At 42.1% G+C, this 23,888-nt stretch overlaps 1 protein-coding gene across 2 annotated transcripts; it reads left to right on the plus strand.

The window, feature by feature from the left end:
* The first annotated feature begins 5,036 nt into the window (after positions 1-5,036).
* Positions 5,037-23,783, plus strand: LOC121571875 (serine/threonine-protein kinase Sgk1). 2 transcript variants are annotated; one of them, XM_041883644.2, is made up of 9 exons: positions 5,037-5,330; positions 17,746-17,821; positions 18,885-18,957; positions 19,195-19,380; positions 19,561-19,805; positions 20,182-20,401; positions 20,701-20,856; positions 20,984-21,073; positions 21,332-23,783. In XM_041883644.2, exons 1-9 carry the CDS (start codon positions 5,303-5,305, stop codon positions 21,491-21,493), a joined length of 1,236 nt encoding a protein of 411 aa, XP_041739578.1. In that variant the 5' UTR covers positions 5,037-5,302; the 3' UTR covers positions 21,494-23,783. The 2 variants fall into 2 exon arrangements, with proteins under 2 accessions (XP_041739578.1, XP_041739577.1); XM_041883643.2 differs by lacking the exon at positions 5,037-5,330 and adding an exon at positions 16,918-17,130.
* Positions 23,784-23,888: the final 105 nt, after the last annotated feature.

Below are 23,888 nucleotides of genomic sequence, written 5' to 3' on the forward strand. Positions count from 1 at the left end.
ACAGTTTTGACATTTACTTTTATCTATTGGTCTGTGCTCAGTTAGACAGAAGACAAAAGAGCAATATATGATTCATGGCTCAATACAACCATTGAACTGTTGTTTAGTAGAAACCAGTGTATGACTATAGCTGTGTGCCCATAGACAAAGCATGTTTAGCAAAAACATGTTCGGAGAAAAATACATCATTGTGTTGCTCTTTTCAAAGTACCGGGAACTAAAATGTATGGCCCAGAAGAGATGTGACTTGTTATTAACCATAAAACATAGTGTATGTTAGTAGCAACATCATAAAAACTATTAAGCTGAGTAAAAGCTTAAGGTTCAGTAAATAAAATACACACTTATCTTTTCTTACTGGAAATGTCCAATGCTGGACTTTGCTTATAGCTGCTTTATTGAGGAAAAATGTAATTACTATGACTGATATGTGGTTGTCTCACCTAGCTACCTTAAGATGGATCTGTAAGTCGCTCTGAATAACAGCATCTGCTAAAAGACTCAAATGTAAACATAACAACATGACAGATGAGACCAGCTGTGACCATGCAGCTGAAGCAGTTTGAACGATCACAGACCAGACATCACATGTCTGATTCTTGACAGAACGTGCTTGGCTAGTCATGTTCATGATTTCCCAATGCTGGATGGTGACTGGGATTCTCAATGCTGGATGGTGACTGAGATTCCCAATGCTGGATGGTGACTGAGATTCCCAATGCTGGATGGTGACTGGGATTACCAATGCTGGATGGTGACTGGGATTCCCAATGCTGGATGGTGACTGAGATTCCCAATGCTGGATGGTGACTGGGATTCCCAATGCTGGATGGTGACTGGTATTCCCAATGCTGGATGGTGACTGGGATTCCCAATGCTGGATGGTGACTGGGATTCCAAATGATGGATGGTGACTGGTATTCCCAATGCTGGATGGTGACTGGTATTCCCAATGCTGGATGGTGACTGGTATTCCAATGCTGGATGGTGACTGGGATATCTAAGAGTCAGCTTGTGACCGGCTGAGGCCATCTCTCGGCAAAAATCACGTCTGATTCAATGTGTGGAGGAACTGTCAACACTTGAAAGAATAGCCATCTTCAATGCTTTATGATTTCCCAATGGCTGGACGGTGACTGTAAAAGTATTGTTATATGAGTGAATCAAACCCTACTCCTCTCGTTTGCTCTCTGCTCTAAATAACATGACAATGTGTTCAAATCCATTCAAAGATGACGTGTGACACTCTTTACCCCCTTGTCGTACGTAACACTCTAATCTGTTTATTCAAAATCTTTCAAAAGATGCTGCTTGACACACTTTCCAACCTTTGCCAAGTTTCTATGTTTGTTTTGTTTCCCTATTAACCCTTTCTCACAACACACCAGGGCCCATATTCATCAAGAGTATCAGAGTAGGAGTGCTGATATAAGATCAGTTTAGCCTTTTAAAGCATAATAAATAAGATGATATGGACAGGGGGAACATTTGATTCTAGATCGGTACTCCTACTCTGAGATGCTTTGTGAAAACAGGCACAGTTATCAAGTTCCATGGAATCAGCCAGCCAATATCTAGTATGTTTGCTTTCCCTGTGAAATGTTTGCTTTGGATTGTACGGAGTAATGAAAATAACCCAAAAGATGTGTTTGCTACATTAATCATATTAGTCCCCTCAAGATATAAGATGACTCGTTCGTCAAACATTGAAACCTTTCAACAAGTAAAAGCACATTTTTATTTCAATGCAATTCCATGGAATGAACGATACCGAGGTAAAATATACAACAATGTAACAAGTCTTACTGTCACCTGGCTCTGGGGACTCTTATATGTTGAGCCAGGGTGTGGATTTTCTATGTGTGATTTTCTATGTTGTGTTCTAGTTCGTGTTTTCTATGTTGGCCAGGGTGTTTCCCAATCAGAGGCAGCTGATTCTCGTTGTCTCTGATTGGGAACCATACTTAGGCAGCCTGTTGGCACTAGTTATTTGTGGGATCTTGTTCTGTATAGGTTTGTGTTGGTGAACCTTTAGACTTCACGTATCGTTTTGTTATTGTGTAAAGTACTCATTAAAACATGTACGCCTATCACGCTGCGCCTTGGTCCGGTTCCTATAACGATCGTGACACTTACTAACCTCAAAGGATCTGCATGCTTTAATGAATACAATTTCAAACGGCCTGTGAGCGATACTGTTTGCTCAAATCCATGGTTTCAACACCAGGGCAGGGGAGCTGTATTGTGTCAACTGCAATATTACACTGGGTTCGTCCCAAATTGCACCCTATTCCCTATGTAGTGCACTACGGTCCTGGTCCAAAGTAGTGCACTAAATAGGGAATAGGGTGAAATGTGGGACTTAGCCACTAATGCCTAAATATCAATAAAGCAGCAAGATGAATGAATGGGTTGCAGCATGCGTTAAGACATACAAATGCAAGTGGTCTTGGACAGAAGCATCAGATAATGTGGATTGAACAGCCAAGGAGTCCATTGTACTGCACAACTTGTTTTAATCACCAAACAGGCAGCCACAATTCTTTCTGCATGGCACATCTTATTTCCATGTAGGCTGAGAATGGCTTGTGTCCCAAATGCTACCCTATATAGTGCACAACTTTTGACCAGAGGGCCCTGGTCAAAATTAGTGCACTATATAGGGAATAGGGTACCATTTGGGATGTAAAATGGGCCTCTATTACAGCAAGGACAATAAAATAATCCATTGCTATCCCTGGGATATAAATACTTTCTCTTTCCAGGGTTATGGTAGTAAGTTTCCAGGAGTATGGTATCAAGTTTATGGAGACCAGTGCAAAGGCCAACATCAACGTGGAGAATGCATTTATGTCCCTTGCCAGAGACATCAAGGCGAAAATGGACAAGAAACTGGAGGGCAACAGTCCTCAGGGCAGCAGTCAGGGGGTGAAGATCACAGAACAGCCCAAGAAGAGCAGTTTCTTCCGCTGCACCCTCCTGTGAGGACCACAGCCTAATCATTGTCCACAGCTGGACAGAACTGGACTGCGCTTGCTCCTCTCTTTCGCCCTGTTCTCATCCCTTTCTCATTCCCCATATCCCAGGCCTCTTTGGGCTTTGAGCTTTTTTCTGATTCACCATGTGCCCCCAGTTGAAAAACGGAAGCATTCATTGGTCAGGTGGATCAATCAGGGTTGTTGGATGGGTGCTAGATGGAGATCTCTATACCAGGCACTCCTCTGTACCCTCATGCTCTTATATCGTCTCTCATAATTACACTTAGGCTTCTGCTCCCCCTCTCCTCTCTCTTTGTCCTCTGCAGTTGGTGTTGTTACAGGTCCTTTATGTTGCTATGTGGTTGCACTGCTGCCAAAGTTTATCCTTAGTGAGGTTTTGTCTCAACGTGGATTAACCTTAAAAGCAGTGGCTTAATTCCATGATAAGACTAGTTAACCATCATACATACATCTGACGTCTTCTGGTCCTCTGTAGCTCAGCTGGTAGAGCACGGCGCTTGTAACGCCAAGGTAGTGGGTTCGATCCCCGGGACCATACACAAAAATGTATGCACGCATGACTGTAAGTCGCTTTGGATAAAAGCATCTGCTAAATGGCATATTATTATTATTATTATTATGCATTTTCATTTTCTTTCACAAAGTGGATGAGAAATCTATATGGTTATCAGCAATGGGGCAGCTTTGCCATTCTCATTTGCAAAGTGGAAGTCCAAAAGGTGTTCGCTGTTTGCAGTAACTTCTTTGTTGCTGTAATGTCGCAAACAGACCTGGCTGTTTAACCATTAAGGATTCCAACTTTAACAGAGGCCTTTGTGAACATAAAGATTAAAAGTCAGCAACATCCATGTGGGAACTCAACTTTTAAATAATTCTCTAAGGGCCGGTTTCCCGGACACAGATTAAGCCTAATCTTAGACTAAGAATCTCCTTTGAACATGATTTTTAGGCTTAATATGTGTCTGGGAAACTGAACCTAATAATTTTAGCCAGGACTGGTATTGGACGCAGTGTTACATTCTGTTACAAGAGCCCACTCAACTAAGCTATTTATATCGACCGTGGTCAAATACTATGTACTATATTCAGTACATTAAATAATGAAAACTTTTACATTTTATATTTTTATCACGTTCTTAACCGCTGGGCTACCTGCCGCCTGCAAACACTTGTATATCACGTTTCACAACACGTTTACAATGATTTCACATATTCAGTGTCTTAGATTAGCACTCACAAAGAAACATAATTATTTACCAATGGGGTTTTCCTCATTGAATAGGAATATGACCCAGTTGCATAGAACTCACCATAGAACTACAGTGAATGGCAGCCAGGTGTGCCCACAGACCTAGGGTTGTGTCCCAACTGGCACTCTGTCCCTACATAGTGCACTACATTTGACCAGCACATGGTCCAAAAGTAGTGTCGTATGAAGGGAATAGGGTGCCATTTGGGAAGCAGACCTCGTTTCCTTACCAACATTCATTGTCCTACTGTATCTATTCACCTACGACCTCAGGCAGTAAAATATATCAGACCTTTAACAGTGTATCTAACTAGATCAATTTACTTCCTGGATTACTTTAGATACTTTAAATAGAGAGACTATACTATAGGGGGATGGAGACACCATCATCATCACCATCATTAGAGTAATATCCCCCAATTAAAGGTGGATTTAAAATCCTGGTGTTGTACTGCTCAGGTGACTCAGGTGCGCTCTAGTGTCATAGAGACTAGGCCTGAGTCCCGAATGGCACCCTATTTCCTACTTTTGAACTGGGCCCTGGTAAAAAGTAGTGGACTATGTAGGGAATAGGGTGCCATTTAGGATGCAGACTAGGTTCCCTCAGGCAGGACTCCCATACTCACAGGAACCGTAACCTGACACCTGCTATCGTTTTGTTTGTGGCTCTCTGGTAGATAAAGGAACAGGTGAAGGGGGGTTGAGAGGGGGACAGGTGCGTCACACTTCTCTGGTTTCGCCTCTTTGGTTTCATCAGTTCAGCCAGTGCTGCCTGGGAGAGAGAAAGAGAGGAAGACACAGAGAGAGAGAGATAGATAGGGAAGTGCGATGAGGGAAAGGATTTTCTGGTCTTGTGAATTGCAGAGTCGAATTGTTTCAAACGGTGCTGCAGAGAGAGTGAGAGGGGGATATTACTAAGGGAGAGGAGCTGGAGACAGGATTACATCATTCATACGCACACAGAAACAGACACTGGAATAGTACTGCTTCAGACACACATACAGAGAGACAGACACAACTACACAATACACACTGCACCTAAATAGAAGAGGACATGAAGACTGGCAAGAAATCCTTCATAGGTAGGAACTTCTTTCATTTATTGTGTGATAATAACAAGCTTTATCTGGCGACGCCTATCCCAGGGGTGACATGTCTGAGGCTATTGTTGTAGGTCAAGAACAAGTGGAGTTTAAGTTTGGCTAAATATAACTTTTCATTCTTATTGTCTTCATTCAACTGTTTGTTTGTTTTTCTCTTTCACTCTGTTCCATCTCTCTTTCCTTCCCTTTTTTATGTGACTTACTTCTTATGGTCTCTCTCTCACTCTCAATATTTAGTAATGGAATCAGACAGAGGCAGGATTTCATATCACCTCCTGCTCCATCTATCTATCAATCACACCTCTACCTGTCCCATCAAAGGTGACATAATTATATTATAATCCACTTAACTCTGTATAATCACCTATAATCTTCCTTCTGCATCTCTCTCTCTCTCTCTGGTTTATTTCATCTTTCACCTGGGTGGTAGGCAGCAGCCAGAAATCACTAAACACACTGACATTATTTCTGAGGGAAAATAAAGTGACAGGCAATATCAGACAGACAGAACACTTTGTTTAAACACACTCTGTTCTTTGAATGTAAGTGCGTTCCAGCCAGCTACCCAGTCATGCATTTCTTCATTCACATTTACACATCTTCATCATGATCCATCCCATGTATGGATTAGTGAGCGAGAAACAGGGTCGTTCCACAAAAAGAGTGCCTTTTGCGTCCCTTTGATATTTAAAGTAGAAATTGTGCACCAATATTGCATTTTAAAAGCCTGTTATATTAAAATGAAGTGCCTTTTAATATAGACCACATGGATTATTCAATAAATCCGATTTTTATAAAGGCTTGCTAAATGTCAACCTTGTGTCACTTCTAGGAAGATTTCAACCCACTTAATCGCCAAAGTTTCACCATCATTGTAATGTCCTAGTTATTTTGTCATTTCTGAAGATTATTATTTATTTCATGTGATTAGTGATTCATTTGTCTGTCCCTCATTGTACGGTCAACACTGTTACGTGAACTGAACGTTTTAATATGGTAAAACTATTAATTAAAATAAAAATACAATTCTAAAGGAACATTGAACATCTAATAGTCAACTAATTTTGTAAAGCAGGTGAGCTGGTTCTACTCTTTTTGGCAATTTTCTGGTGTTTTGTGGTGGAATACTGAGTGGGTCGAGCATAATACTTCAACCCTGTTACCCATAGATAGACAGGTTATAAATGTATGTGTTTTTTGTGAAGCTTGCATTCAATTGCACCTCCCTGTTGCACAAAACAAGCTTCCATTTCCCCTGTCATGAGGGGATTTATGGCTGGCACTGTTACGGTCAACCCTGTTACTTTCTTTGGCACTTAATAGGCACTTACTATAGTATTTTTTTTATTTAACCTCTTGAGATGGGAAAACATGTGCTCTTTATGACAAAATGTTCAAATTAGGTGGAATCAAAAGTTTATTTGACTAAATTACACTTCTCAAAAAGGCACCAAATGGGTGGAACGACCCAACAAAGGAAGGGGGAAGCAGCACCTTGTGAAGAGAGAACTCGAGTCACAGCACTCCCCACTGATTCATTTATTGATGCTTGTAAACATGAGTTGTGTGGTTATTTTGAATGAAAGTGAGTGGTTGTTCTTTGGTATAATCCCTAGCCGGTCCCCTGTACCATCCACTGAACCGTGTTGAGATAGGTAATGCTGAGAAAGTCAGTAGAGCGTGACAGGCCTGTTGTAGAGTAGTCACCTGGCTCTGGCTGCACCAGCTGGGTTGTATCTATTTCCCTTTTTAGTGCACTTCATATGACCAGGGCCCATGGGGCTCTGGTCAAAAGTAGCGCATTATGTATGGATTAGGGTGCCATTTGGAACACATCCTAAGAGAACAGACTCAGTAGGGAATTTGGCTTTGCCCATAATATAATGACTATTGGGATTGGTCATATTAAATATTCATTTAGAAATAATAGTAGTAGCAGTAGCTAGTGAAAAGTACTAGTAATTACACTTGCAGCAGGAATATTAGAAGGTGCAGTTGTGGTAGGCCTGGTACAGTAAGTTAAGTTAAAGTTAAGTAATAGTTGGCTTAGACATCAATGTAGCAGTTCGAAGGACGTTGCTAATAGAGTACTTGGTGATAGCACCAGAATCGTTACATAAACCCTCACCTAAAGTGAGCTTCTGTGGCTCTTAGCCATTGAGTTGATGTTGAGTCATTGGGACTCAAAGGCACATATCCGTATCCCAGCTGACTGTGATTTGAATATCAGTCATCTCTGTTCCTGGGAATTGTAGAGGGAAATGGAGTTCTGCGTAATGCTGCTGTACAGATTGTGCTAGGATGATGAGTTAACCCTCCTACTCACTCAGACCTGAAGCTGCATTGCAGTGTTCATTGTTCAAGGACCCCAACACCTCCAGTACTCTAGTCTCTGTGGGTCAACGTTGAGTAATGCCAAAGTGCCCTGAGCATAGACAGAATGGACAGCATAGACATAGATAGGTACAGAGAAAGAGCAATAGGAAGAAAGAGGGAGGGGTGGGATGGGGGGATGATTCTCGAGGAAATTTAGAAAAATAACAATCGAGATGCAGTAGAAAGGCCGAAATGACGGACGTAGGGAGAGATGGGATGTAGCAGGTGAGACATTCTAGGGAATTACACTGGAGGTTCATTACTCAACCAGGCTACTCACACCAGGTGGAGGGAAGGAAATCAATGGAGCTGCTGGCAGCGTGACTGTGTGGCTGTGAGGGCCGGAAGTCAAAGCCCTGGGATGCATTCCAAATGGCACCCTATTCCCTACGTAGAGCACTACCCTATTGGCCCTGGTCAAAAGTAGTGCACTATGTAAAGAATAGAGTGCAATTTGGGACGCAACCTTGGACACTGCCTCCCTCTCTTAGACAGTCAGAGTGAGGGGAGAGGCTGGCGCCCCTCACCCACTACCCACTCCTCCCCGGAGCCACGACCCACCTAGAGTGAGTGGTGCGGGGGAGGCCTGGATGAAAGCCCCCCTCCCCTGGTGGTTCCTTCCGCCCAGCAACAGCAGCAGGTTAGCCAGCCAGGTCGGGGTCTAGCTGGCTGTGTGAGTCTGCCCACCAGATCCATCCAAAACAAATGGGCTGCATCCCAAATGGCACACTACTCCCTTTGTAGTGCACTGGGGGCCCTGGTCAAAAGTAGTGCACTACAAAGGGAATAGGGTGCCATTTGGGATGCATCCATGGGGACCTGACCCAGCAACACATTGCCTCTGATTTAAATACCAAACTCAAACATCCGTAGGAGCCAGAAACCAGTAGCCAAGACAACGCGGAGTAGTAACGTAAAAGAAGACAGTCAGGCTGGGGACTGGGGTTTCATAATTGATAGTACTAACAGAGGCATTTATCAGCTGCTGCTGGCGAGGACAGGGGTCCTTGGTGAGTAGTGACTCATCATGGGTAGTATTCACCCGTGGAAATGTCGCCTGTACTACCACCTGTCTGCTTGGCATGAATCAGACAATTGGACAGAGAGATGGTGGCAAATGAAGGGCTTTTTTTGGAGGATTGGGAGGATGCTAAATATAACCGTTAATGCCGTTATGTGGCAACGCTGGCACTGAAGTGTTGTTTAATGAAAGAGAGAAAGGTCATCTGTGACTGTTAAACACACAAAGCTTTTTCAGTGTAGATTCAGCACCTCTGATTCACTACACGTTTCCATTGCCATAAAGCATTTCCAAAAGTAGACTGAACAAAAGACGCAGACTTTGAAAGAAAGAAGGAGAAGGAACCGGATCGGGTTACAGCCAAACTTGGATGGAAGGGAGTTCCCCCATCTAGACATTGTAATGCAGATCCTCTCTTTTGGTCATTGTAATGATTTGTATTAAAGTTGATGACAGATGGGCTGGGTCTAAGCATTATTTGATTTTGGAAAACACATGCACATCAGAACTTTTGTGAAACATCACAGCACAGTGGGAAAATATATGGCATTTAGAAATCAAAATGGGATGGTCTTCAGAGATAGGTGGGAGGGGTTGAGGGTAGCTGAAGGGTGGAACTAAAAACAAACAAAAACGATAACTAATGTAAAATATACTGTGTCCATAAAATGTTTATACTGTAGTACGTAAAGTTGATGTCGGAAGTTTACATACACTTAGGTTGGAGTCATTAAAACTCTTTTTTCAACAACCACAAATTTATTGTTAACAAACTATAGTTTTGGCAAGTCGGTTAGGACATCTACTTTGTGTCATTTTTCCAACAATTGTTTACAGACAGATTATTTCACTTATAATTCACTGTATCACAATTCCAGTGGGTCACTACATACACTAAGTTGACTGTGCCTTTAAACAGCTTGGAAAATTCCAGAAAATGACGCTTAGAAGCTTCTGATAGGCTAATTGACATCATTTGAGTCAATTGGAGGTGTACCTGTGGATGTATTTCAAGGCCTACCTTCAAACTGCTTGACATCATGGGAAAATCAAAAGAAGTCAGCCAAGACCTCAGAAGTCTGGTTCATCCTTGGGAGCAATTTCCAAACGCCTGAAGGTACCACGTTCATCTGTACAAACAATAGTACGCAAGTATAAACACCATGGGACGCGTTCTGTCTCCTAGAGATGAACGTACTTTGGTGGGAAAAGTGCAAATCAATCCCAGGACAACAGCAAAGGACCTTGTGAAGATGCTGGAGGAAACAGGTACAAAAGTATCTATAGCTACAGTAGAACAAGTCCTATATCGACATAACCTGAAAGGCCGCTCAGCAAGGAAGAAGCCACTGCTCCAAAACCGCCGTAAAAAAAGACAGACTATGGTTTGCAACTGCACATGGGGACAAAGATCGTACTTTTTGAAGAAATGTCCTCTGGTCTGATGAAACAAAAATAGAACTGTTTGGCCATCATGACCATCGTTATGTTTGGAGGAAAAAGGGGACGGCATGCAAGCCGAAGAACACCATCCCAACCGTGAAGCACGGGGGTGGCAGCATCATGCTGTGGGGGTGCTTTGCTGCAGGAGGGACTGGTGCACTTCACAAAATAGATGGCATCATGAGGAAGGACAATTATGTGGATATATTGAAGAAACATCTCAAGACATCAGTCAGGAAGTTAAAGCTTGGTCGCAAATGGGTCTTCCAAATGGACAATGACCCCAAGCATACTTCCAAAGTTGTGGCAAAATGGCTTAAGGACAACAAAGTCAAGGTATTGGAGTGGCCATCACAAAGCCCTGACCTCAATCCTATAGAAAATGTGTGGGCAGAACTGGAAAAGCGTGTGCGAGTCCCATGTAGCTCAGTTGGTAGAGCATGGCGCTTGCAACACCAGGGTTGTGGGTTCGATTCCCACAGGGGACCAGTATGAAAATGTATGCACTCACTAACTGTAAGTCGCTCTGGATAAGAGCGTCTGCTAAATGACTAAAATGTAAAATGTAAAATTCGAGCAATGAGGCCTACAAACCTGACTCAGTTACACCAGCTCTGTCAGGAGGAATGGGCCAAAATTCACCCAACTTATTGTGGGAAGCTTGTAGAAGCCTACCCGAAACGTTTGACCCAAGTTAAACAATTTAAAGGCAATGCTACCAAATACTAATTGAGTGTAGGTAAACTTCTGACCCACTGGGAATGTGATGAAATGAATAAAAGCTGAAATAAATCACTCTCTACTATTATTCTGACATTTCACATTCTTAAAATAAAGTGGTGATCCTAACTGACCTAAGTCAGGGAATTTTTACTAGGATTAAATGTCAAGAATTGTGAAAAACTGAGTTTAAATGGATTTGGCTAAGGTGTATGTAAACTTCCGACTTCAACTGTATAAACTTGAAGTAGAAGTCTAATGTTGTTGTCCATTAGTTTACTCCAATTAGGGGAGGGGTGGTAGGGTTAGGGGAAAATAATAAAGAAGGTAAGTATTCAGACCCCTTTACTTTTTCCACATTGTTAGGTTACAGCACTATTCTAAAATGGATTACATCGTTTTTTCCCCTCATCAATCTACACACAATAGCCCATAATGACAAAGCAAAAACAGGTTTTTATACATTTTTGCTAATTTATTACAAATTTAAAACTGAAATATCAGATTTACATAAGTATTCAGACCCTTTACTCAGTACTTTGTTGAAGCACCTTTGGCAGCGAATACAGCATTGAGTCTTCTTGGGTATGACGCTTTAAGCTTGGCACACCTGTATTTGGGAGGTTCTCCCATTCTTCTCTGCAGATCCTCTCAAGCTCTGTCAGGTTGGATGGGGAGCGTTGCTGCACAGCTATTTTCAGGTCTCTCCAGAGATGTTCGATCGGGTTCAAGTCTGGGCTCTGACTGGGCCACTCAAGGACATTCAGAGACTTGTCCCGAAGCCACTCCTGCATTGTTGTGCTTAGGGTCGTTGTCCTGTTGGAAGGTGAACCTTCGCCCCAGTCTGAGGTCCTGAGCGCTCTGGAGCAGGTTTTCATCAAGGATCTCTCTGTACTTTGCTCCGTTCATCTTTCCCTCGATCCTGAGTAGTCTCCCAGTCCCTGCCGCTGAAAACCATCCCCACAGCATGATGCTGCCACCACCATGCTTCACCGTAGGGACGGTGCCAGGTTTCCTCCAGACGTGACGCTTGGCATTCAGGCCAAAGAGTTCAATCTTAATTTAGTTTATAATAAATTAGCTAAACATTTCTAAAACCTGTTTTCGCTTTGTCATTATGGGGTATTGTGTGTAGATTGATGAGGATTTTTATTTATTTAATCTATTTTAGAATAAGGCTGTCACGTTAACAAAATGTGGAAAAGAGGAAGGGGTCTGAATACTTTCAGAATGCACTGTATTTATTAGGGATTGATTGTTTTATACTTCGAGGTATGTGAGACAAGGGAGATGTACCTGTCCAGAGTTGTTTATTAGGAAATGGAACTATACTAATTAGCTCATTTTATGAAACAAACAATTGTGTCTGTCATTGTTTGTTACCACTACACTTGCTGCATCCTTCCCCCTCCAAAAGGACCACAATGGAAACAAGTTTGTGTTATCCTTGATGATTTTCTTCAATTGTATGTGGAGGCATCACCCGCTGGAGCACCTTTATGTATGTATATTAAAAAAAAAAAAAGTTAATAAATCAATGGCACCCTATTCCCTGTAGTTGACTACTTTTGACCAGTAGTACATTATATAATGTAGGGAACAGGGCCCGATTTGGGACACAGCCCAGGTGTCAATGTCGTGCCATCTGATCCTGACGGTGTGAAAATATATCTTTGCTGGGGATGTATACTACCATAACACGATCAGCTGTTGTCTCCACACCATTTTGTTTCTTCATGTAATTAGATAGCTTGACAAAATGCTTCCTCTTATATAGTAGGACCATCCCTGTCAAATTCAGTCCCAAGATGGGACATCCTTCGAAGTATGTATGACTATCACATGCCATTGAGCAAATAAAACATCCCAAATGGCACCCTATTCCTTACATAGTTCACTACATTTGACCAGAGCTCTATTGGCCCTACTCAAAAGTAGTGTGCTCTGTGGGGAATAGGGTGTCATTTGGGACACAGCCTAGAAGTTCCCCCTGACAGTTCTCTGTTTTGTTCCTGCTGTTTGTTTTAGCGTTTTGATCTGCACTGTCACTATGCATAGGTCCACAACTGGGCCTTATATCAGGGAAGTGGAGAGAGGAGATTTGAGGGTGCATTGTCGAATATAATGCATACAGAATATAAAAGAAGAATCACTTTTTGGTGGCATATTTTCACCTGCATTTCAATGTTCCTTGCATTGACTTGCTTCCATCCTTTCATAAGAACATATTGGATATTTGCTGATGACGCAAACAGGGAAATTGGCTGCAGAAACGTAATGCTTAATCATGAAATACCTTTCTCCATCCTCATATAAAGGAATCCTGTTCATTGGAGAAAGTAGCCTGTATTGAGTTAATTTATACTAATCAAAAATATAAAACGCAACATGCAGCAATTTCAAAGATTTTACTGAGTTACAGTTCATATGAGGAAATCTTTCAATTGAAATAAATAAATTAGGCCCTAATCTATGGATTTCACATGACTGGGAATGGGCCTCACGATCTTGTCACTGTATTTTTGTGCATTAAAATGACCATTGATAAAATGCAATTGTGTTCGTTGTCCGTAGTTTATGCCTGCCCATACCATAACCCCGCCACCATGGGGCACTCTGTTCACAACGTTGACATCAGCAAACCGCTCGCCCACACGACACCATACACATGGTCTGCGGTTGTGAGGCCGGTTGGACGTATTGCCAAATTCTCTAAAACGACGTTGGAGGCGGTTTATGGTAGAGAAATTAACATTCAATTATCTGGCAATAGCTCTGGTGGACATTCCTGCAGTCAGCATGCCAATAGCACACTCCCTCAAAACTTCAGACATCTGTGGCATTGTGTTGTGTGCAGGGGCGGCCTGTTCAATAGGGCGATATGGGCGACGCACTGCCAAACGGGAAAAGGAAGGGATTTTTTTTCTAATCAATTATATCACGGCAACAGTAGTTATCAGTGTTGTAATCTATACGTCTGATCTGCCACAGTGCCACACTGCCACTAAATGTCGAATCAGGCTAAAGTCGTGCTTCAAATGGCTCCCCCCCCTTTTGGGGCGATTTCAGTCAGGTTGAAAATCGCCCAGAAGTCTGTCATAGACTCCCATGTAAAATCTATTTTTTCAAATTTCAGAGCCTTCAATACAATCTCTATGGGTGTCTGAGGGCTTGCACTTACGCTTTCGTCATACGTAACGTAACGTAACCATGAACGTAACTGAGAAAAGAGCGGATTGTGTCTTTGAAAGAAGTTCCTTTTTTGTCGGCGAACAAATGAAGATAAATTGGCAACGAAACAATTAGGACCTCCCAGACCAAATTTAATAATTCAACAGGTTTCTACTAAAGGCGGAAAGTCCTACACCCGAGGATTTTCCAAAAATTGGCATTAACGGAAAAATAACATTGCCACTCAACTTGATGAGGGATACAGGCTAGCTGTCCGCCGCCACAACGATGAGGTTAGTGTTGATAATCACAAGTTTACTGGAGAACTGAGACCAAGTAGAGACTTTGGACAGGGTGGATATGGTATAATAAAGGCAGTTTATTCAGAGGTAAAGATATCTGGAATCGCGTGCACGGACCCGTTCGTCAAACTCTTAGGGAGCTATACATTAAGCCCCATTACTTACCATATCAGATAAGAGAAATTGCTGCAGCTACATATATTTTACATCCTGGCCCTACATAGTTCACTATTTGCATCACTTACCAAAATATTACATGTGGTCATATATGCTTGGAAAGTGGAGATGCCATAGAACGTCAAAAAAGTAAACATTGCTGGAGACACATTGCCGTTTTGGAGAAGACATCACGTTTGCTAGCGAAGAGATTTGTTGTAGCAAATGAACTTGGGCTGGGAATTGCCAGGAACCTCACGATAAGATATATGCATCAGCATTGCGAGTCTCATGATTCTATACGTATTGCGATTCGATACTGTGATTTTATTGCGCACCATATGTCTGTTGCAGAGGGATCAGAAAGCCATGAGAACGAGTTTTGATCAGTCATGGAAATAAAAGTGCTGAAAACAAATTGGCTCCCAATGTGAAAAGATTGAGAACAAGCTATGAAGGAACAATAATGGTGTTTTGGTGCAGGTACAGCCAACTAGCGCTAAAATATTGCGATATTGTCAATACAGTATATCGTAAAGTATCACTATGTAACTCGATTTCTTTCACCCCAATCCCTCAAATTAACGGTAAATAACTGAATTGTTTGCCCCACATTTAGCTAAGATGATTAGCTAGCCAGCTAAAATGTTTTATTTAGTTAGCAGTCGCATCTACAATAGTTTACTGTCAATAACATGTCTCCAAAAATGACGTGGTGTCTCCAATTGTGTTGACATTTTACAATTGCGATGCGCATCCATGAGTATCCACTTTCTGTAGCTCAGCTGGTAGAGCATGGCGCTTGTAACGCCAAGGTAGTGGGTTCGATCCCCGGGACCACCCATACACAAAAATGTATGCACGCATGACTGTAAGTCGCTTTGGATAAAAGCGTCTGCTAAATGGCATATTATTATTATTATTATCTGAAGAGAGCCACGAAACATTGTGTGCAGACATTTTATGCAATAAATGAAGTAGGTTGAATCTAGTAGTTCTGATCTTCTGATTGGTCCTGATGAGTTGGGCGAGGTCCCCTCCAGGCTACTGTCACTGTTGCATTGGCTCTGAGTCGGGTTCTCTGTCTTCAAATGTTCAGCCTAAGAGAGGGGATTTTTGTGTGTGTGTGTGTGTGTGTGTGTGTGTGTTTAACAGTGATGATGTGTGTGTGTGTGTGTGTGTGTGTGTGTGTGTGTGTGTGTGTGTGTGTGTGTGTGTGTGTGTGTGTGTTTAACAGTGATGATGTGTGTGTGTGTGTGTTTGTGTGTGTGTGTGTCCTCAGAGCAAGAACTCGTGAGTTGGAAGAACTGAGAGGCCTATGGCGTGGGTGTTGTCCTTGGCCACCTGCTGACAAGATAGGACCCTTTTGTCCATTGTTATTGGATAGGAACAGAACTTATAACCAGCTCCTGACCTAAATAGATCTTAGCACAACATTTTACCTCAACATATCATATTCCATATTCACTATAACAAATATATTTACTACGACATTAGCAAGAACCACCACATCCTCAGCCGGCTAATCCAGTGTGTGAAGTTTTGCGGAGTGTTTGAGTTAGCTTTGCGAGGCAAAGATGAAACTGAGGGCTCCACCAACCCTGGTAAGCCAACACTTTTGAGATCAGTCAATAAATGCTTCTGGTATTGACTTATATGCTGCCCCTGTCTTCATGTTGTTGCTGGACATATCTTTTTTTAAATGTGTGTAGGTCACCTAAATCATCAGAAAAATTGCCCCCCCTGAGAATTTTTTCAGGAGCCGCCACTGGTTGTGTGACAAAACTCCACATTTTAGAGTGGCCTTTTATTGTCCACAGCACAAGGTGCACCTGTGTAATGACCATGCTGTTTAATCAGCTTCTTGATACGCGACAGAAATGCTCACTAACAGGGATGTTAGCTTTTTGTGTGTATGGAACATTTTTAGGATCTTTTATTTCAGCTCATGAAACATGGGACCAACACTTTACATGTTGCGTTTATATTTTTGTTCAGTGTATTTATGAGGCTGGTAACAGAAGTCAGTGTAGGATCAATGCACCTGTTATTCCATTTTCATTATAAATGATCCAGTGTCTTTAATCCTATCGGTTCTAGCGAGATGACAGCCATCCGTATCTTTCCATTGATAGAAAAGGGTTGGGGGGGGGATGTTCAATCTGGCGCGCTCCACCCATGCGCTGCTGCGCGCCTCCTGTCATCCCCCGCCTCCTGCAGGCAAGAGATGGAGCTGCGGAATCCCGTGACATCACCGCCTCCTGACAGTTGCTTGGTAACCAAGTGACGTCAGTGTGCCTCTCCTCCTCAAACCACGTGCTCCGTATATAATGCCTTGCCGCCCAGCGCGCTGGATAGGCATTTAGGACTGATCGTGTTCGCAGGCAGGACTCTCTGTAGTCTGTGCGCATGAAGTGGAGCAATTGGTACTAGAGCAACCAGCGTATCTTCTCCATAACGGGGCTTTCTATTTCTACTGGGGTTGTTTTACAAGTGGATATATCTATCTTTTTGTCCACCATGGCTGTTACCGAGGCTCCATGTGACTTGTCTTATTGCAAGATGAGAGGAATTGTGTCAGTTCTCACTGGTAGGCAAATTATTCAGTTAAATGGTTTTATTTAGAATTTAGCTTCTACATTGTGGTGTTTAATAGTATGCATCAGCATTCTTTGGATTATGATTTGGACTGTAGTCTATTGGTGTGTATTCTTTCTTGGGTTCTTCTTGGACCACATACCGACAATGCATTCAATCTGGAACTTGCATAACTGGCGATGGGAGTGCCTGTCTCCTGCTCTGACGTACTCATGTCAATGTTTGTGATATAGGCTGTGAATGTTATTTTTCACTATACGACACGGCGGGTCGCCAAAGAAATAGTAATATTGTGTTGCATAACGACTAAATGCTGCACATAATGCGTTATAGCGGGATCCATTCCAAATATTTTTTCAACCTCTGAAACATTTAAAGATGAAAGTTTTGAACAGATTTAGTATAGGCATAGGGCTATAATTTCTAGACTGTTCACCGCACTGTGATGAAATGTAGGCTGTTATGCCAGGTAGATAGTAAAGCCTATCTATCCATGGCCCCAGTTCTGCAATGGTATAGCCTAGGTCTGTTGAAATGCTGTGTTAAATCTGTGACGTTGTATTCTCTTGGCGCCCAGCTGACATAAATGCTTATTTTTGATTTGCAGCTTTCATCAAGGAGAGGAAAATTGGACTTAACGACTTCATATCGAGGCTGGTGTCAAACCCACATATGTGTCAACAGTAAGTATTATATGGAGCACTTATATGGCCAAATTAGATGTTTAGATATTATATATAGGCTACCAACTGCCATTGAAATATGACAATATTATGACAAATTACCTTTTGTGAAAGTATAGATATTTATCAAATAGCCGAGATATCTATATGACAGGTACGCACACAATAGGCCTCTGTGCGTCATTTCATCTGCTTCCCATGGCATTACATTAGGCCTGTGTGTTTATTTACAATTGTATCGGTCTACCTAGGTCAGTGTAAGTTACTGTACATTTCCAATCCACCACATGTCACTATTCACATTCTGAGTCAAAGCAGTAATCTGGGGCCAAGCAGGCAAAGCCAGCACAAGAATAGTTATTTCATGTCAAGTACGTTCCCGCCACGGCCTCTCCAGTGCCTAAGCACCTTTTCTGCAAATCCCCTGTGTCCCCTAGACTGGGATAACCGGGTAATTCAATTAAGCGCGCACCACACAATATGGTTTGATCTCAACAGCCTGCAAAGGGGCCAGGTGGGGGTCTAGCTCAGTGGAAAATTCCCAAGCACCTTGTCTACCCTCTCCAGGTGCTAGATTGTTACAGCAGTCTGATTCTGGGCTGTTTGGGCTAGTCATGTCTGATCCGCCGGCTTATAACTACTTTTCAGATGTTGCTGCAGGCTACATGCTGTATAGGGGGTCAACAACAACTGAATAGTCTCTCAGGAGTTAGAGAAGAGACCCTTATTGACAGTCTTGGCCGGTTTGTATCTCATTTGGGTCAGTTATGACAGATGGAACCTTCTCTATCGATTTGCTCAATTAAATCACTGTAAAACTCACCATTTTATTGCAATGTCCAGCTTTCAAAAATAGTATGAATTGTAATACTGGCCTTTGATGGTAATCCAAGTATTAGTCTACTGTTATAATTTAACATGTCAATTTAGAGGTCACTCAGCCCTATAAAATCCCAAAGTGGCCATGAGTGTATCCGTCAAAATAACCTCAGACAATCATAAGTGAAGGAGGATTCCATTCTAACATTCTAAAATTCTAACATTCTCTCTGTTCATTCCTCAGCTCTGAAGTTGACTTCCTCAAGATCGATGAGAACCAGAATGAGAAGCTGGACAATGCTGAACTTTTAAATCCGGTGAGCATCAGCATAACACATGCCTTGGCCACTGGGACAGACTGAGCCAAAATGAACCATATTCCCTATATAGTGCAATTTTTTTTAAAGAGCCCTATGGTAGTGCACTATATAGGGAATAGGGTGCCATTTGAGACGCATACTAAGATATTTACCAGTGTGAAAACTGAAAATAGATCATTTTATCCAGAGCCAAGATGGTCATTCTTACCTCCTTCTCTCCTCCTCTGTTCTTAGACGTTACTGACCTCCCCCAGGAGCTCACTAGCTGAGGAGTTGGCGATCAAACCATGTGATTTCGACTACCTGAAAATCATCGGCAAAGGGAGCTTTGGGAAGGTGCTGCTGGCTCGACACAGGGAGAGCAACGAGTATTACGCTGTCAAGGTTCTACAGAAGAAAATCATCTTGAAGAAGAAAGAGGTGAGTCTTACTCTACTGATCTTCACCATAAAAACACACAAGCAATACTCCAAGCAAGCTGCAATAGCCACAAACAGACAACCATTCAGTCGCTCACTCAGTTGCTCTAATTTAAGTATTGCACTGATGTCATTGTGAGTGGTATGCTCATCTCTCTCTTTCTCTTCCTCCCTCATCCAGCAAAAGCATATCATGGCAGAGCGAAGTGTCCTGATGAAGAATATCAAACATCCTTTCCTGGTGGGGCTGCACTATTCCTTCCAGACTACCGACAAGCTGTACTTTGTGCTTGACTACGTGAATGGAGGAGAGCTGTTCTACCATCTCCAGAGAGAGCGGGTGTTTCTAGAACCCAGAGCCAGGTTCTACGCTGCAGAGATCGCCAGTGCTCTGGGATACCTCCACTCTCTGCATATTGTTTACAGGTATGAACTAAGATCCTATCCTACAGTACCCTCTGGTGGTGACCATATATAATAGCATGACAGAAAAATACCACTCATAGAAATGTGGTCTGGTCTAGTGAATAAGGGCCAGTGGTTTAGTGGAAGGTAAACGCACGTAAACACCTTTTTTATTTTGCGTGAGTGTTTACCCACCTTTTGCGCAAAAATGCATTGTAAGTATAGGGAGCGTTACCTTACTCACCGCGAACGGCGATCATCGTTTACCTACCTATTTTTTAACTGATAAGGACTGAACGCTAAGGGATACTGGAGAATTAATGTGACAAGAAAAATGTAAGTATTGTATTTATTTGGTTGGCGTTTTCCTAACCCTCTCCTTTCTCTTCTCCTTCAGAGATCTGAAGCCTGAGAATATCCTGCTAGACTCTGCGGGCCACATCGTCCTGACAGACTTTGGCCTTTGCAAAGAGGGCCTGGCGCCCACTGGGACCACCACCACCTTCTGTGGAACCCCAGAGTACCTGGCACCCGAGGTGCTGCAGAAGCAGGCGTATGACCGAACCGTGGATTGGTGGTGCCTGGGATCCGTGCTGTACGAGATGCTCTATGGACTGGTGAGTCATCACTGATCACTGCTCTTTTCCAGCATCTCTTTCATGGTTCAGCTTTCACAATGCATCTACAATAGTTATGATATCCACTATGGAAGCATCCCCAATGGCACCCTATTCCCTATATAGTGCACTTCATTTGACCAGAGCTCTATAGACTCTGGTGGGACACACCGTATGTCACCATGTCAGTTAAATATAAAGAATGTCAGTATGAATCACATAAGTACACTGACAATCATGGTGCGTAAGGAGTTTGGCCAAGTAGCATTTACTGATTTTTGCTGTCTCTCTCTCCATAGCCCCCCTTCTACAGCCGCAACACAGCTGAGATGTACAACAATATCCTGAACAAGCCTCTCATACTGAAGTCCAACGTGTCCAACGCAGGCAGAGAACTGTTGGAGGGGCTCCTGCAAAAGGACCGAACTAAGAGACTGGGAGTGAAAGACGATTTTGTAAGAACACACACACGTACAACAAACAAATACATTATTTGAAGAACACCAAAGAAAAATATTACCAAGGTGTCAGTAGTGTTGTTCTGTACCAGTGGATTGATGTAGTGTTTTAATCTGCCTCTAGATGGAACTGAAGTGCCATGCCTTCTTTTCACCCATCAACTGGGATGACCTGATGGCAAGGAAAATCACACCACCCTACATTCCCTCAGTGGTAAGTACATCTACATCTATCAACAATGTATACATATAGGCTTCCGGGTTAACGTGAGAGAAGTAAAAATGTACCTTTTCTTGTTCACGTCAAGTAGAAGTTCAATTGTTTTTTGTCTTACTCAATAATGGTCACAAACTGCATCCCAAGGACAACAATGTATATATTTAGAGGCTGTATGGGTGTGAAATGTGAATTTTATGTTTGTGTTTTGGAGCATGTTTCTAATATACTGCTCTGGCTGGTTGTTTTTCACAGAGCGGGCCTACGGACCTCAGGCACTTTGACCCAGAGTTCACCCACCTCCCTGTGACCTCATCTCTGTGCAACACGGACGGCCTGCTGGTGACTAGCAGCATCAAGGAGGCAGCTGGAGCCTTCCCAGGCTTCTCCTATGGACCTGCTGACGGCTTCATGTGAAGGACTCCTCTATCCACCTCGATCCTCATCCCCTCCACAGTCGAGAGGGGGAATAGGAACAGACAGACAGAGACAGAGACGCTGCCTGGGACAGTGACCATGTACTGTTAGAGCAGCTTAGGAGGTGTGCATGGCCTGCTAATGGATCTCCTGAGTGACATGCCTAAGAGGCATGAAAAGGGGGTCCAGAAACTCCAGATCTTGTCTGTTGCATAAGGGGTGTAGATTGCATGGGACTCTCATTTTCAACACCGATGGCCCTACCTACCTACCCACCCACCCACCCCAAAACTGATCCAAAGTGTGCCAAGGTGGGAAACAGAGATTACATTTAGTACTACAGGGAGAAAGGACATTTCTCTCGAATCGCTGTGGACTACGACCACTGTCGGAGAGAAGAGTGAAGTGCCTGAAGTTTCAAGGCAGCGAGAACAGTACTGTACGAACAGGGCTAAGCAAGAAGAGCCGGCCGCATCAAACCCACAAAACTTTCCAGTCTGTTTGGACTTATGACCCTGGCGCTAGCTGTAGAGAGGTCCATGCCTTCCTGATCTTTCTGCATATATTGAAGATATACGTCTGTCCAAGTCACAATGCATTTGTTATCTGTTTGTTATGTGAATGCTGGATTGCACTTGAGGAAACAAGGGTCAAGAAAATGATTGCATTGCTTAAGCATCCACTCTGTCTCTTGGTCATCTGCATATCTGTTCACCCACAAAATCATATCTCAAACAAGTAGGAAAACACCAGAATGGATAATGAAATTTCAACATAATTTTTTGGGGGACCAAATAGGGTACTATGGTACCATCTGAACCAAATTCTACTGGTGGACAATTTTTCTCCACATACTGAAAATGTTAGCGCAAATTAATGACAATGCGTAGAAAGCAGACACAGAATATTTTATTTTACAAGAAATCTGCAATATCATGTCATGGCATACTAATTGAATCGTAATCTTACCAAATAGTTTATTTGTTTTCCATTTTATGGTACTGTTCATTTTACTACTGTATTTCAGTTTGAGAAATTACAAAGTACTCTTTTAAAATGTTTTCCACTTGGATCTTTAACAAAAACCATAGTAATATATTAGCAAGCTCTAAATGTTTAACTATTTATACTCCCTATGTGAACAACATTTTCTTGCCTTTGTTCTTCTAATACCTGCACTTTTACACATTTGCCCCCGAGACTGTGTTGACAAATTGTGTTGACATGTTTGTAGACTCATTCATATATTTTTCATCATAAATACAGTAAATGGAGTATGACATTTTACCAGCAATAATAGGTATTCTGCAGTAATAACACATATCAATCATTGTTATTCTTGCGAGTGAAAGTGATTGCTGTTTTGCTGGCAAAACACTCTAGAGAATCCATTATATTGTTATGTATATCCATTTGCATTGTGTACAGAACTCCTGCTAGATTGATATAGAAAGGAACTGTGCATGTCTTTCATTTTGTAAAGTGTGCCTGTCTGTTCCAGCCATGTTACAGTAGGATAGGAAGGCCTGATCCATACGTATCTATTTCTTCCCTGTTATCCTCATGGTCTAGAGACAACGACCTGAAAAGCTGTGCTGCTGCAATGACGAGAGCTTAGTCTGAAATGGCTCTTTGTAAACAGTGCTAGCGACGTTCATTTAGTGATGGCCCTAAATAGTGCAATAACATTGCAGGTTTGGCAAGAATCACCTTTAATTCATCAGAGATATATTTTTCCATTAGTCATCATGCCTTAAAGAATTATCCTCTAAAAATGACAGATTATGGAAGATCACAGTGTTTACCAGATGTCAGTAGTCAAAATAAAAAAGGGCATGAACTGATTTTATTTTATTTGGCCTTAACAGATATGATAATTGTTCTGTCAGCCATTACAAGGTTATCTATTCATGACGAAAATCACTTAAGATTTGTTTTTGATATGTCACTTACACTTCATTGACCCTGCTGAGTCTGAAAATGTTGGTCTGCAAAGAAGTGTAGACTGCAGTGAATAACTACAGACCATTCTGTGGTACCACTTCCTTCTTGTAGAAAATTACAAACAACGCAATACAGTTCTAGGTGATTTTCTTCCATATTTGGAAGCTTTACTTATCTTATTTGTTTTGTATTTTATTTCTCTATGTATATTTATTTACATGTCACGACACATAATGTACTGTATGTTTAAAGACCAGAGGATAAATTCCTAGTATTGATAAATTAAATATTGAATTGTAATCTATCTGTTCAAAATGGTAAATAAAATGTATTGACCAAATTTAAATGGAAGGTATGAAGCAAATGTTTTTCTGGAGGCAAGTTTGATACTGAATTGAGGAGTTTTAAGAAAATATATTTTTGAAAATGTGTGAAATGTAGTATGCTAAAA

This window comes from Coregonus clupeaformis, chromosome 8 (assembly GCF_020615455.1).
Source record: "Coregonus clupeaformis isolate EN_2021a chromosome 8, ASM2061545v1, whole genome shotgun sequence".
Classification (NCBI taxonomy): Eukaryota; Metazoa; Chordata; class Actinopteri; order Salmoniformes; family Salmonidae; genus Coregonus; species Coregonus clupeaformis.